A 16,962-nucleotide genomic window follows, 5' to 3' on the forward strand; every position below is an offset into this window, starting at 1 on the left:
CCGCCGCGCCAAGAGGTTTCCCAACAAGACCGGAAGGTCAGGTTCGAATCCAACCTCAAACAGGGTAGGAGGTATGGCGACAAGGCCCCACCCTTTCCGAAAGAGGATGACTTCAAACAAGGAAAGTTGGCAGAATTTATCCGGAAGTGTGTGACTGAAACAGTTCGGGGAATGGACCGCCCTAGCTACCCATCGACTCAACCGGAGTCACCCAAGAAGTCTGACCCCAAACAACCACCATTATGACTAGGCCAGACCTCCTCGTCACCCAACACCAGAGTTTACTTTGTGGGCTGGGGACGAGGACCACCAGGAGCTAAAGCACTCCCCGAACTTCCCTTACACCATCCCGACACCACACGTCCAACTCCCTTGACCTTCTTAGGCAATCTCGTCCGGAAAGGAAATGCTCGGCGCATCTATGCTTCAGTAGTGGTAGGAGGCGGCATCAGCTCTCTAGCACTACTCGACTCGGGTTCTGAAATCAGTCTGATAAGTTCTGACCTTTTTGCAGAGGTCACAAGGGCAATGCTCGCCCTCGGCAAACCATTTCCGATGGAATCTTGCAACATTAGCATCACCAGCTATACGCAAGATGATACATCCATTACAGAACGGGTTTGGGCTAGCATTACATTCCAAGAAATGACGCTGGTACACCCGTTATACATCTGTGCAATCGACACAGAACCCCTTTTGATCGGCCAGGACTTGCTGGACCGACTGGCCCCACTCATTGATCTGCACCAAGGTCATATCTGGGCCCAAGTCAGGGCCCCAATGCCCCTGGAGCCAACACCAAACTCATCAGACTCAGAGAGACAAGTGGCCACCATCCAGGCCTGCACTCAGGCACCTCCAATCCTGACCCCCTTGGCCCTCAAGCCAAACTCCGACCAGGCAAATCAAGCCTCCCCTTGCAGTCACCAGTCATTCCTGTGCTTCTTGAGAAACGAAAATCCGTCTCTGTACTGCCCTCGTGTGGAGGGGGGTGTCTACTTGAATACCATCCCAGTCTCAGACACCCTGGTGACGCTATGGTCAGAAAAGTCAGCTGTGAGCGAGAGCCTGTACGCCATCCTGAGTCAAAGTGATCACCCTCCTACATTTGCGCAACGCAGCCACCGCCTCCTTTCCACAGAGATACCACAGACTCCTCTCAAAGCTATAGGAGTATGTACCCTCTCTGTGATAATTGGGAAAAGACGAATCACCCACTTCGTGAGCGTCGTCCCGAAGCTACGACCCCAGTTCCTGGTGGGAGCAGACCTCTTGGTCAGGCTCGGCACCAAACTAGATACGGTCAACCAGATCTTGTGGTCCCAGGGCAACGCAGAGAATTGCCCTCTGGAGACCGGGCCAGAACACATGCTGTCGGGACAAACCATCCCACAAGCCTGTCAGGTCGCAAGTGAGGTCGATGTAACCATTCCCCCACGGTCCGCCGGTGCTCCTATTCGCCTTGTCATTCTTAAGGGACAAAAGATACCGGGTTCCCAGGCCTTCTTCCAGCCCTTGCCCCAGTTCTGGGAGTTGAATCTTACCATCTGTGGTACGCCTCTCCTTCAGGTGGACAATCGCTCCACATACTTGCTGGTCCAGAACCCGACACATGTCCCTGTTCAAATCTTAGCCCGGCAACTTCTGGGTATGCTGATCGACAGTTCCTTCCACGACTTTGAACTGACCATCCCAGTAATCGGCGAACTGCCATCCTCACTTGTGACGAATGAATGTCTTAACGTCCTATCCACCTTCCCGACCAAAATGATCACGGTGGCTCGCGATGAGTTGCTACCGGACGAGGTCATCTGCAGTGCCTCTCTCGGGACTCAAGGTGATATGGTTGTGTGTTCAATCACAACTAACGATGGGGCTCCCGCTTCCGACAATGGTGATGGTAACCACATCTCACCAAAGGAGTCCCAACCAAACTTTGAATCAGAGGTCGAAGAACAACTGACAAAAGCCGATGCTCTCACGACAGATGAGCAGAGGGACGCCCTCCGGGTTTTGTTCAGAGAATTCCACCACATATTTTCAAAGGACTCGAATGATTGTGGAGTCACAGACCTGCATACGGTGCACATCCCGACGGATCCAAAAGCACCACCCACCTTTGTGCGTCAGTACAAAATTCCACTGGCAGCTTATGACTCCATCCAAGAGATCCTTGACACACTCCTGAAAAAGGAGATCATCCGAGAGTGTAACTCCACGTACAACTCTCCAATCTGGCCGGTGCTGAAGCCAAATGGCAAATGGCGTCTCACCATCGACTACCGATCATTAAATAAACAGGTCCCACTCTCACGTTGGCCTATGATCCACTTAGATCAAGAGTTGGCTAAGGTGAAAGGAGCTTGCTTCTTCTCAACCGTGGACGTGTCCAACGGCTTCTGGACCATGAGAGTCGACCCAACCGACCAGTATAAGTTAGCCTTCTCCTTCGGCAACCGCCAATACACTTGGAACCGCTGCCCGTTTGGATACGCTAACTCCCCAGCTGAATTCAACATCTTCCTCCACAAGGCGATGAGCGACGCCGCGGCACGCGGTAACCTCATCTACGTGGACGACATTCTCATGAGAAGTCAAACCTTTGAAAAACATCTGGAAGAGCTCCGCCATGTCCTGTCCCAACTCTCTGGAGCGGGAGCTAAACTAGCCATCGCAAAGGGTCAGTGGTGTCGCACTAAGGTGCAGTACGTCGGTCTAACAGTTGGGCCTGAGGGCATCGAACCCCAGTCCAGTAGAATTCAAGCTATCCAAACCATTCAGGCGCCATCCAACGTGTCGGAACTGAGGAGCTTTCTGGGGATATGCAACTACTCACGGCAGTTCATTGAGGACTACGCCGAGATTGCAGAACCCCTCACTGAGCTCCTCCGAAAGGACAAACCTTTCGAATGGGGAGAATCCCAAAAGCAGTCCTTCCAACAGATGAAGGAAAAGCTCAGCTCTGCTCCATGTCTAGCCTATCCAGATAAAGACAAAGAGTTCCATCTGGAGGCTAGCTTTTCGAACCAGTGCCTTAGCGCAGCTCTGGCACAGCAATATGACACGGACAAGCGGGTCGTCGCCTATGCGAGCCGACCACTCAGCAGTGTGGAAGTTAAGTTCTCCGACTGTGAAAAAGCACTTCTATCCACCGTCTGGGCGGTAGAACATTTCCGCAGTTACGTTGGAGGCCAGAAAGTTATTATTGAGACCTGTCACCAACCAGTGACTTTCCTGAATAGCCTGAGATTGAGGGAGGGACGAGTGTCAAACAGCCGCATCGCCTCCTGGATGATGGCATTGCAGGGCTATGACATCGAGGTGAAATACGCACAAAACCAGCGTATGACCTTAGGCCGAGGCTTGGCCGAATGCCAACATTGCAACTGTGAGGATCAAACGGACCTGCCATTTCTCCCTGCCACTGCTCAATCGCTTCCCTCTAATCACAGATATTATGATGATAATATCTGCCAGGATCTTCCAAAAGTTTATGTGGACGGATGTTCTTTCCATCACGCTGACCAACTTCGGGCAGGAGTTGGTATTGTCTGGGCCAATCGCACAGTTACAGAGCCCAACCACTATCAGCTGGGTACCAAAACTAGCCAGTATGCAGAAATCGCTGCTGTCCTCATCGTCCTTCAACTAGCGGTGAAATTTGCTATCAGACAACTAGTAATCTGCTCCGATTCCAACTACGCCCGCCATAGCTTCATCTCGCACCTCCCCACATGGCAGATGAACGGCATGAGAAACGCCAGGAATAAAGAGGTCAAACATGCCGAACTCTTTCTGGCCTGTGACCAACTGGTGACAGAGCATGGAATGACCATCTATTGGAAGAAGGTAAAGGGTCATTCCCAGACCTCCGGTCCAGACAAAGATGGCAATGATGAGGCCGACCGTTTAGCCAAGTTAGGCGCACAGGAAGGTACACCATGGGAGCTTCACGCAGAGTGGCTCCCGAAACCTCAGACATGTGCAGTGAATGCTATCACTCGACGACGAACAAAGGAACAACGGGAGAATGCCCAGACTAGTGAGCAGACCTTGCACCTAGGCCGGACACCTGGAGATGCAGACTTGGTCACTATGCAGGAGCAAGATCCAACCATCCAAACCATCCGACGGCTGGTGGCCAATCCCTCCCCAAAGGGAACCTCGCCTGTTGGACTCACTGAGACCAAAGAAGTACAAGCCTTCCGGCGAGCCTTGCCACACTTACGACTGGAAAAGGACTTGCTGGTTTATTGTCAGAACGGACAGGGACCAAGTCGGTGGGTCGTCCCCACTAACCATAGGGGGGTGATGTTAGCTCACGCCCACGACTCACCTGTCGGCGGTCACCGTGGTTCCAAAGCCACACTCCAAACCCTTCAGCAGGTTGCATATTGGCCATCTATGAGTAGTGACATCAGAGGTTACATTCAAGGGTGCCTCACCTGCTGCCAGTTTCAACCCATGCGACCCCTGAACCGAGCCCCACTTCAGGAAAGGGGGGTCACCTTTCCCTGGTCCAATCTCCAAGTAGACTGGATTGGACCAGTGCCCAAATCCTCGAGAGGTAACCGATACCTCCTCACCGTCACATGTGCCTTTACGAAATGGGTGGAGTGCCTCCCAGCACCAAATGACACGGCTGTCACCACGGCCACCCTACTGCTGAACCACGTATTCAGCCGCTGGGGACTCCCCTTATCTGTTAATTCAGATCGTGGCACGCATTTCACTTCCACAGTTATGACGACCCTGTACCATATCCTGGGTGTTGAGGTGAAATTCCACATTTCTCACCATCCCCAGTCATCGGGTCAAGTAGAACGAGCGAACCGTACCATCGTGCACATGCTCAAGAAATATGTGAGTGACAATGGTAAAGATTGGGATGTCAAGCTCCCATTAGTGCTGATGGCCATTAGAGCCACTCCACATCGCACCACAGGGATAACTCCCTTTGAGATGATGACGGGAAGGCAAATGACACTCCCCCTGCACCTCTTGTACCACCCTGAGGATGTCAGCGTGGCGACTGCTTACACAGCACACCAGTATGTGACTGACCTGCGTGAGCACCTCCGAGCCACCTTTGCATTTGCCCAGAAAAACCTTGAAGCCCAGGCTGAGGGAGCTAAGGCCTACTATGATAAGAAGGCTTCCAGCCGCGAATATGAAGTAGGAGACCGGGTCTTCTATTTTCAGTTCACGCCGCCGGTGGGAAGTCCCAAGAAGTTTCTTCCCACTTGGAAAGGCCCCTTCGAGGTGGTAGGAAAACTTTCCCCAGTAGCCTACCGCATCCGAGTGTCAAAACCACGGCAAGCCCCTGCATACAAGTGGGTCCATGCCAATCAAATCAAACCATTTAGACCAGCAACACTCCCAGGCGTGGAACCGAACCTATACCAAGAAGGGAAGGGAGAACCACTGCCCCAGAGTGATGAGGATGCAGATCAATAAGTTAAGAATAGTTGCATGCCCTAACTCACTCACCGGCATGCACTAACACCCGGTCATATCCCATATCACAAGTAGTAATTAAAGCCTATTTGTTTCAGGATGAACTTCCCTTGGGTCCTTGGCATCCTCCTCAGTCTGCAGGCTGCCCGAACCACTAATGTGTTCGAACCAGGCCCACCGACTGGCATCGCTCTCCAGAACACACCTGGACTACTGATTACACGCTGCAATCTGTACACCCAAAGAATTTATGTACGGTTAGACCCTTGGGATGTATATCGTAAGCACATCCAGCTTCCCCCGCGCCTGTCCGAGGGAAGACCCAGCGGAATCCAGACGCACGACACAATTGAACGTGCTAAACGTACAACCGTAAACATCCTGGAACAATTACAGAAATTCCTCGTTACGGAGGAAGATCTCAGCGGTAACAAGCGATCAAAACGTTTCCTCGGGGGACTGGTCGTAGCAGCCTCAGCAATTGGATCCCTATTCTCTGTAGGCATATCCGCTGCTAATTCTGTTAGCATCAGCACATTACGCAAACACGTGAATGAATTAGAGGGAGAAATGCCGGAGATCCAACAGAAACTTGTCCTTCAACAGGAACAACTGCAGAGCTTGGATCAGACGATCCAAGGCACCATACTAACAGTTAACCTCCATTCTGCTATCCTGAACAACACGTTGCATGCATTAGAAACCCTCACTGAAGTCGTAAGAGACGACATCAAATATGTACAAGTAGTGGGAGACCTAATGCAGGATCTGATTAGGGAAGTGAGCTCCTCCGTCAATAGCTTGAGTGGAGGAAAGATCCCAGCCTACCTAGTCTCGTTGGATCTAGTCAAACAGATCCTCCAATCCGCTACCCCCACTCTAGTAAGCACCGCTCAGGTACACTTGGCCTACAACTTGGGTAGCGCCATTCCAATTGCTGTAGACCCCCAGAAATTAGAAATAGGTTTTATTATAAACCTACCTATTATAGAGAGACAAAATGTGTACAGGCTTAAGTCCGTATTGAATGTAGGGTTTTGGCAGAACAAAACACATGTACGTCTTGACACACCATCCATACTAGCCTACCACGATGAAGACCCTTCCCTATACCTAGTGCCGAATCTCAATGCATGCACTCGAACAAGAGACATTCACTGGGTCTGTCCGAGCAACCCGTTCATCCGGGACGTAGATGGATACCTATGTGGTCTGCGGACTGACTCAACCGAGCAAAAATGCCAGGGTACTATGTCTGCAAGGAGTGAAGAAATCGGAACTCGAGTGGAGCGCATTGGCCACCGTTGGCTCGTGAATACGATTGCCACGGAAGCTTTATTAGTCTACGACCGCCATGAGACAACCACTAAGTTGACCCTACCAAACCAAACAATGTTTTTGACGGTTCCACAAGGAGCCACAATACACATTGACAATGTCATCCTCCATCACCTCGACTTTGAGCGCCACGATGTGGAGATTGAAGTTCTCGATGCATTTAAAGGCCAAAATTTCACAATTGACACATCCCTGCACCAACAACTATTGGCCGAAGGGACTAAATTGGTTAAGTTTAGCGTGAAGCCAACGGGACTGATGACTACATTCTTCAGACATGAGAATCAGTCACCCTCGTACTTAGAGAACCCCGTCGGTCTAGTCGCTCTGGGGCTTTTGCTTGGTGGTTGGATTATCACGGCCTTCGTAGCCCACATGATGTATAGATACATCCAACAGCTGCAGGCTAAGTTAGACTCCCTCCTCTTCGTCACTCCACGCTCCAATGCATGACGGTTCACTAACCTTCTTTTCCTCCTTTTCTTCTTTTTCTGCCTTCATCGGGTATCCTCATGAAACTATGTATTGGAATGTTTGAATGTGTTGTTTCAGTGCCAAACCACTGTAGAATAGCTAGTTAGCTTATTAGTCAACTCTGCCCAGACTGTGCCTCAACTCTGCCCAGACATGAAAGCCTCTATAGACTGTGAACTTTTGACTGTTGATCACCATGTTGTTCACCCAACAGGAAAGGATTACCACCGCTAACACATGGACTATGCAATGTCAGAGTTGATCTAAAGACTGTGACCCCTTCTCCACTCTTCAGATCAAAGGGGGGAATGTTGGGACCATGTGCTGTCATGTGTTGGTGAGAACAATAGAGAGGCCTACATGTGACCCATAAAGCCTGACTTAGAGTGACTAACCGTTAGAAATCTATTTTATGGCGTACGCCTAGTCATAAATTCCTGAGCTCAAACTCCGGACGAGCACGGACATTGGCTGCGTGCCAGCCATCCCTAAAGAATCTACGGTGACGTCACTCAGGTAATAAAAGCTCAGCGCGACACTCAGTCGTCGCTTTTTCCCGTGCATAAGGACAGTGGAGAGCTGTAAAGTTCTCTACAACTTAGTCGCCGAAAGGGAGCAACTCGAACGTTTGAGCATCATCATCATTAAATCCTAGGTCACAGTCTCTCGCAGGCCGAGAAATCGACTGTAGTGTGCTTCGCTTCTTTTTTCCTTTTTTTTTTTCTTTTTCTCCAACGTGTATCGCTACAACCAGCTGATTACACGCGAACGAGGACCACGCGCGCCGACTTTGTTAAAGCAAAGCAAAGTTTGTTAATTCACCGGTGATTCTTCCCCCGCTACCGCCGAGGGACCACTGTGCCGCATCATCTGAGACGCAGATCGTCAGCATCCGCCGAGGACAACGCTGCGACCGCTCAAGCGGACTGTTAAACTTCGAACTCCGAAGGATCGGAGCAACGAAGAGTAAGAGGCTTATGTCTGGGCAGAGATAACGTAAAATAGATTTGTTTACACATGCTTTATAACTTTGTGAGTGCTGCATTTAATTGTTTTGGTTACCGATCACCCACTTCCGCCGGCTCAGCAAACCCACGTGTCACTAGTTAAAGGACCAATAGCTGAGCAGATAGACTCCGGTTTACTGACTCCGCTATTGTGTGGTGATAAACGGGTTTCCAGAGACGTGAAGTGGTTCATTTTCCTATTTGGGTGTATTCTTCGTTCTTCTATCTCTTTCCTTTCTTCCTTACACTAATCCTGCTGAACGGTGAGACGAAAGCCCGACCACGTGGTCACGAACCGTAACCAAGGGGTACGTGGCTCCCAAAGGCTTTCGTCCATGGTTCTTGTCTGTGGTCACGCAAAACAGACAACGTGAGCCATTACCACTCTGGCCCGAATAACTTGACGTGTTGTTCTGTAGCCATTGTGGGTACTGTTAAATTACAAGTGTATTATTCTGCTATTTCAATGTATTGATTAATTTGATATTTCGTGTGCTGTTTAATTTGCTGTTTGTGACTGCTTGTTCTTTGTGCTAGCTCCCCCTAGCGTAGTTATTTACTTTTCCCCTTTTGTTATCTACTGCCATCTTGTGGCCGTAGCTTGTCATCATTCTAGTTATAGTCTGCTGCCATCTTGTGGTCGTAGTGCGCCACCAATTTAGGGTATAGTCTGCTGCCATCTCGTGGTCGTAGCTTACCTTTTATTTTAGTTTAGTCTGCTGCCATCTTGTGGCCGTAGTCTGTCACTACTTCGATTTTAGCCGGCCGCCATTTTGTTTGTTTTTAGCTTTAGCTTGTTAGCTACCCCCGAGCTAGCTTGCTAACCGCCATTTTGTTTGTTTTTAGCTTTAGCTTGTTAGCTACCCCCGAGCTAGCTTGCTAACCGCCATTTTGTTTGTTTTTAGCTTTAGCTTGTTAGCTACCCCCGAGCTAGCTTGCTAACCGCCATTTTGTTTGTTTTTAGCCTTTAGCTTGTTAGCTGCCCTCTAGCTAACTTGCTAACCTCCATTTTGTTTGTTTTTAGCCATTAGCTCGTCAGTCTCTTCTTTGTTTATTGTCTACCGCCAGTGTTAACTCTCTCTCACTCTCTATATACACACCCAACCCCACATACACACCCTGTTATGAATGTCTTTTGCTGCTGTATCTGTTACCTATTGTAGCTAGTAGTTTAGTGTGCAACTTGAACTATAATAGCGTTGTTTGAAGTGATACTTATCTTTGGATACTTGTTACTTTAATAAATCTTGTTATAGTTGAACCTGTCGTGGACTGTGCTTATTGTGGGGAGTATTAATGACAACAGTTGGATCCGTGACAGCCAGTGCTCGAGTTTACCCTTCTAAACATTCAGAGACTGTTATTTCCCTTATTAATTTGGCTATTGGTCCCTGGTGACAGGGTGGTGCCCCGATATTTAAGTGTATTAAGCATACACTGATTGTACTTTAATGATTATTTCCCATAATCATTGACTCTTTGCCAATAACCAAATTGCTCCTACTAAGTCGCACAACAATAGTACAAAGCAATTATATGCAGTCAATTTCCATTTTTCCTATTTCTATTTTATATTGATTTTATGTTGATCAAGTAATCATTTATTATAAAATTAATAACTAGCTTTTTGAACATAAGCTTGTCTTTTAATCCAGATATGAAGTGAAACTGCTAAAAGTTTAAAGCAATGCTAGAAGATCTATGATTCTGTGCTTGGAGAAAGTGGTGATAATGCTAAATGCTAACATGGTGTAGGTTTTCTCTGCTCACATTTTTAGTGTAACATGACAGCATGCTATCATCTGCCACGTAACAGTAAAGACAAAGCACAGCTGAGGTTAATGGGAATGTCATTAGCTTGGCAGTTATATAGTGATAAAACACAGTATTAAACAAACTGAAAATTTGATCTGATGGTTGTTGTTAGATGAAAAGTCAAGGGATCACCAGAGTGACTGATTCACTCTGAGAGGGACATGAACGACATCCAGACAAATTTTCATGCAATAGCTGTCGAGATACTATTCATAGAAATAAATGTGATCCTCAAGGTGGCACTGGGAAACGTTAGACCAATAGACCAGAGTAGGATTCAGCCTTTTAAGACTGTGGATGTCTGTAGAAAATTTCATGTATCCCATTTCAGTTTTGATCAAAGTAGTGGACCAACCAATTGACAAAACCACGGTCTGGCATTATTATTGTCTGAGCCATGCCACTAGCATGGCTAAAAATACAACATATTTATCTTAAATCTAAAGTTTTGCATGTGTTATTGTTTTATACAGTTGGGCATTTGTTATTATTGTAGACTTCGTAGAGAATTCTAGTTTCCTGGTGAAATAGTTAACAGATTAATTGCTGTTACAAGAGAAAACAATTGTGATTCTCCTTATAATTAATGTCCCAAAATCATTTCCAGTTTCCAATTTGATATGATGAATAATGATACACCCTCATGAACAACTAATATACAACAAAGTTGCCACAGCAATATTGTAGGAAATACAAGTCATTCTTCAATCTGTATTTTAGGATATATTGCATGGGAGCTTACGTTTATTTCTCATGGTTTGATTACTGTGAACTCTGGCAGTCTGTTATTTGCCATGTCATCTCTGCCTATAAATTCATTTACTGTGTAGCCGAAGGCAGCTTATTTTCTAATTGAACCAAGAGTTCTCTTCCCTGATTGAAGCCATACTTGAAAAGTGTGTTTGCGTGTGTGTATAACACACAGAGAGAAATGAAAAACAGAAACATAACGAGACCCCAGTGCCTTCCCAAAAGACCATGCTAATAACAGTTTAACAACCCATGACAGTGACATTAAACAGAAATGAAGTTTCTAATACTACTTTAAGCATCAGATAAGACTTCTTATGAATGAAAAAAAAAAAGCTCTGAAATTTCTTTTGAACTCCACTCCATCCTTACCTGAGCGACCATCTCTCTGAATGTCCACATGGTGCCAGGCGCCGTCATTGACCTTTGTCTGCGTGGCCTTGACTTTGATGGTGCCGGAGCCCATGTCCAGCAGCAGGTACAGCCCTCCATCCAGCAGTTCCACTGCAAAGAAGTCCACCTTGTTGTTCTTCTGGCCCTTAGAGTCCCGTCTATCCTGGGGTTTGCCGTGGGTGAAAAGTATCAACCCATTGGGTTCGGAGGTACGGAAGTCAAAGGAGATGGAACCAACACGCTTGGTGTTCCATTTTGGCAGGGCCAGGTAGGAGTCCGGGGTCTCAAAGTTGATGGGGTCAAGGGTGGGAACATTTTCACACTTAAAGACCACGTCACCCTGCAGTTTCATCTTGGGGTCCACGATGCGGGCAAGGCGGGACAGCTCCAGGCGGATATCATTGTTTTTGTACACCACCTGGGGAAGAAATGAAAGGGTTGTAGATTTTTCTTTTTCTTTTTCTTTGTTTTGACTTTTAGCATTTTTCACAGCTGTTGCCGGTAATTTGACAGCGCAGTCACGGTTAAAATTATTTATTTACCTTTGAATTAATTGCATGCCACAGCCAACTGTAATATTATAGCATCACACTGTAATATTACATATTGCTGATTCGAGTACAGCAGGATCGATAAAACTAATATCTTCTAAGGTGTGTGTGGCCCAATCATTTCTCTGTTATTTTCTATTTCAGCTTCAATTTATCCAAGATGAGAAGGAGATTGTACACAAATCCATGATTGTATTTGCGTTTGATTGAACACCTGCCACCTGAGTAAAGTGAGAGAAAAGATGGCTGAATTATTAGTGAGTCACTCCTTGTAATGTACAAAAAGAGCAATCTTCATGAACATGAGGTGAAACCCCATAGGAGTATCTCTGACCCTTTGAGAATATATCCAATATTATACCTATTTACCCACAAAAAAATAAGCTCCAACCCCCTAATCCACCAAAGTAGAAAGCAGCTACACATTATGGTCAAATACAAGAAATACCACAAAAAAGAGGGTAGAATATTGTCAATTGGAATCCACTGAGGCGGAAAATTAATGTTTTTTCTTTTTTTATCATTTCTGGGGAGGAAGACGGGCTTTTTCTGGTATATAGGGCAGTGTGTGCGCAGGAAACAGCAACACTGTTGGAGGGAGCACAGCTGTCAGCAAACAGATTTCACTGCTGTGGGATTACCGATAATCCTGGAAGATTTGACAGTAAATCAACACAGGTGACCCGAACACTGAGGAGCACTGACGAGAGGGAAGAACTAAGAGAAGGACCAGGATGAGAGAAAGAAGAGCCGGTGGTAATAATGGAGAGAAAAAGAAAAAGATCTGAAGATTAAACACTGTGAGGTCAGAATGTGTGAAAGAATATGCTTGTGTGTATATTGTCCGTATGTGTGCATTTGAGCACAGTACACTGTGGTGTGTAGTAGCTGTCAATGTGGCTACTGACCACACTTAATCTTCTGAACATGACACAACAAAATACTTACCACCGACCTTGTCAAGCACTTAATCTACTGGAAATGCACCACATGATACTAATTAAGTTAACTGCATTTTAAATACAGTAAATTTAGTCCACCTGCAAAAAAGCTTATGATTGTATGAACAGAAAGCTACACTAAAGATGCACGTGGCTAGGGCTACGACTAATGATTGCTTTCATTGATGTTTGTTTTGATTTAACGATTTATTGATAAGTGTGATTATTTTGTTGATTCATCAATTAATTGTTTGTTCTACAGACAGTAAGACGGCATCTGTCCACTTATTAATTTTATAACAAAAGAGAGTACAAATGACAAAATCAATCATCAAAATAGCTGATGATTAATTTTCTGTAGACTGACTAATTGGTTAATCGATTAATCATTTCAACTCTACAAGGACATTTCCAGTAATAATTCCAGTCAGAGGAGGTCACCCTCATGCTGTTGCAGTATTTGAGTATGCTAAGCATGCTAATATGACTCCCTATGGCTGGAGGGATCATCTCTGTTTGTTCTCTTTTTCTGCATGTGATTACCAGCTAACCTCTGAATTTGAGAGAAAATTCAGGCATACATGACCCTGACTCTGATTTTTGTCAATCAGTATTTGGAGTTAAAATTGCGCAATATGCATGTTAAATTATCATGAACATAAATGAAAAACAGGCATGACTTTGAACATGATATTTCACAGAAATCCTGCAACTGCCCCGTAGCACAAAAGTCTTGTAGCTTTAACTAGCATTACTGATGTCTGAAAAACTGATATTTTTATGTTTTCTTCTGAAGCCAAATACCTTGAGCAAGCTTTTATACTACTTGTGGGCAAGAGAACAAACTGAATATTACATGAAAAGAAACAGAGATAAGAAAAAGATGCTTTAATGCTCCTTATTTGCACTATAGAACTTCTTTTAACACGACTGCGATGGTCACTGCAGTTCTAAGATGTAAATCGCTCAAACTTGCCAAAGTTCCAAGGCGATGCATTTCTGCCTTTGAGATATATTCAGTAGAATTTTTGTAGACATGGAAAGAATAATTAATCTCTGTGATTCCCTTACAACACAAGGTCTCCATCAGAGCCACAACAGGCTGTTACAGGGTTATACATTTGTCTAGTTGACTCATGGAAACCTTGCTCTTTGTCTTAGTTTTCTTGACAAGTGAATGTCTTTACAAACTCTCCCAGGCACTGCAGTGTTACTCTGGGACGAACTAATCTTACAGTCAGCCAACTCCCGTTCTGTTTTGGGATTATGATTTTGTCTGTTCTGCTGCAGGCCGATCAATAAGGTAATCAAAATGATGTTATAAAAGAGGAACTGACTACTGCGGCTATATGTATCTCATCTTTTCCTTTGTTATGGCTGTGCTTTGCTACGCTATCCTTTGGCCTATCAACAGCCTTATGGGGCCCATTCATAATGCAGGCACGAGGGACTATAACGACTCCATAAAGCCGAGATCCTCCATCTCTGCTCCAGGAGGGCGTATTGATTGGGCCCTGGTAAGGGTGAGGTAAGGGCAGGTGCATGAAAGCTCAAAGTGTGCATGCACAGACACACTCACAAATACACAATCTCCTCCCTAATCTACTTCAGATCAGTGCTCATGTCCTCTTGGCCCTGGCCACAGCTGCTGTCAGCTGATGATTTAGCCCCGGTGTTAATGAAGAAGCAGGGTAATTCCACTGAAGAGAAGATGAACACACACGCACACACACACACACACACACACAGGCACAAGGTGCTCATGAGGCTTTGCAGAAGAGGTCTCTACGTGCTCAAACACACACACACACACACACACACACACACAAAATGACATGCATACATAATACATAAAGTTGTATGTGCAAATACGCAAAGGCAGCTGCACAGACTCAAATGCAATAGATAACAGTATAAGTACAGATCAATGCTAACAACGGACAGATAAGATTAAACAAAGGGCACAACATTAAGTAATAATTACAGGGGACTCTAATTACCATATTACTATGACTAGGAAGTCATAGTGCACCAATATTAAGGGGTTAGTTCACCCAAATCACAAAAACATTTTTTTCCTAATTTTCCATAGCAGTTTTAGGTTCAGTAGTTGTTTTAAATGAGAACTATAATGAAAATAGTGGTTAAGTAATTAAGACATTTTAGTTTATTCATAAGTAACATCACAAAACTATAAACATTTAAAAAAATCAAATTCCATTTATCACCAAGCACTGGATTGGCAGCAGTACAAATCTTGTCTTGTCTTCACACAGAAGCATGTTTCTTGTGATTCAGGTGAAATGGGCCATTAACGTAGCATAATAGAAGGAAGGCTGCAAACTTGTTCAGGCAGGCAGCTTCAGCTGTGGCACATGATACACTATTCATTGTGACACATACATAGAGTACACTGTCACACACACACAGAGGTGTTCCAGTCAGTCTGTCACATAAATGTGCTTGTACCCTCCCTGCACATGCTGCTGCCGAAATACTGCTCAACACACCAAGCGCTGCAGCCGCACCTTCACCTCCGCCACATTATGCATGTAGCAAGTGGTGTCTGATTCTAAGGTTCCACCTGGGGAAACAGTGTGCCTGCTTCACTCTCTAATTTTTTTAAATGTTAAGATGCGTGCATTGCAGGATATTCCAAGTGGCAGCCATGTAAAACACATCAACTAAACAGTATACAGTATGTAAAGAAAGAGAGGCATCATTGCTCAATAAATCTGTCTTACAAATTTTGATCCTGAAATAGTACAGCTGAACATGACACTACATGCAGTACAGCCAGATAACATAAGATTAACTGTTAGATTTACTACTTATCACCTGGTGCTTTCATTTTCCAAACTGTAGATCTGATTATTCTAAAACCAATTTGTTCATTTCCATCCTTTCCTGAGGCTTCTCAAATACTCACACAGTGTATGTCTCTTTGTTGTCACTACACCTTAACACTCCTCATCCCCTCTACATCCAGTGTCCAGGACCTTGACTAAACAAAAACATTAGAGTAATGTTGTATCATATTAAATCCAAAACAGTTGAGCCAGCCCCCAAAATTTGGAATTAATTTTAATCTCTGGGTTGAAATACTGTGGGCCCTTAGCAAATCTGAGACTGTTTCTATCTTGAATGACAGAAATGAAAGCAAGGCTTTTTGTCAGAGCTTTTTTTTTGAGTTTTTGTTGATAGCCTGGACGGCCTATGCTGTTTAACCAATGATTCATTTTAAAGAGCTAACCCTCACTCTAATGGTACATGGTAACAAAACTGCATATGAACCAGTAGAAAAAATGGACTTAAAAAAAACAAACAAACAAAAAAAAAACCAAATGGAGCAATTTTCAGGGGGGACTGAATGCAAATGTGAAAACAAAATTAGTTTATAAAATCACAAATGATGAATTTTATGTTCAAGTTATAACATGCTAATTAATCAGCTTGTGGTAGATTTCTCACCTTCGTACAGATTCAGTCTAGCTGTTTCCTCTTGTTTTGAGTCTTTAACCATCACCTGGTTGTAACTTCATATTAAGCGTGGTATCAATCTTCAAATATAACTCTTGGAAAGAAAGCAAATAAGCATATTTCCCTAAATGATGAAGTATTCCTTTAAAGGGAAGAATGATTTCAGACTGACGTTAGGTCATAACTAGATTACTACTGCTCAATGAGGAAAGCAGCCTTAGAATAGCATGTGTTTAATTTCCTGTAGAGGGTTAGTGTGAGATCAGCTCATAAGGAGCATGCTGTAGTATAATACTGCAGAGTTATTGCAGTGAGGTTGCCATTCACTCTGAAGCAAGAAGACATGAACCTGTTTTCTGTAATTACATCCAAAAAAGGAAGATTAGGAATTATCATCTCTGTTTTTAGCTGCAATCTTTCAGAGGAGTATGACCTACAAAAAATTCTAACTTTAACAACAGTAAAAACATCAGTCCTCTCATACGCTATCAGTTATCATAGGCGTAAGTGTGCTCCCTGGGCCACTGAATTTAAAAATATCTTTCAGCAAATTTATTTTGGTAATGTTATTTAATGCTAGTTTCAGAGTTACACAGAATTTAGGATATAAATCTGAGCAATAAGATGTAACTTAGAGCCAAATCCTGTAAACAAACGTTTACCTGCTTAGCCTATCGGGGATGAGGGCGAGAGGTGAAAGCATTTCATTTAAGACTGAGGTCTGTACCGATTCATCACTGTTCAGCCCTCGAAGGG

At 44.8% G+C, this 16,962-nt stretch overlaps 1 protein-coding gene across 2 annotated transcripts in view; it reads right to left on the reverse strand.

Annotated features, from left to right (window-relative positions):
- Positions 1 to 16,962, reverse strand: part of LOC124050229 (neurexin-3b) — a 279,720-nt gene that overhangs the window by 190,288 nt on the left and 72,470 nt on the right. For both annotated transcript variants that reach the window (XM_046372542.1, XM_046372543.1), the window contains exon 7: positions 11,214 to 11,652. In XM_046372542.1, the coding sequence (XP_046228498.1) occupies positions 11,214 to 11,652 (439 nt within the window). The remainder of the gene's footprint in view (positions 1 to 11,213; positions 11,653 to 16,962) is intronic.

The sequence above is a fragment of the Scatophagus argus genome, chromosome 19 (genome assembly GCF_020382885.2).
Source record: "Scatophagus argus isolate fScaArg1 chromosome 19, fScaArg1.pri, whole genome shotgun sequence".
In the NCBI taxonomy this organism is placed as follows: Eukaryota; Metazoa; Chordata; class Actinopteri; family Scatophagidae; genus Scatophagus; species Scatophagus argus.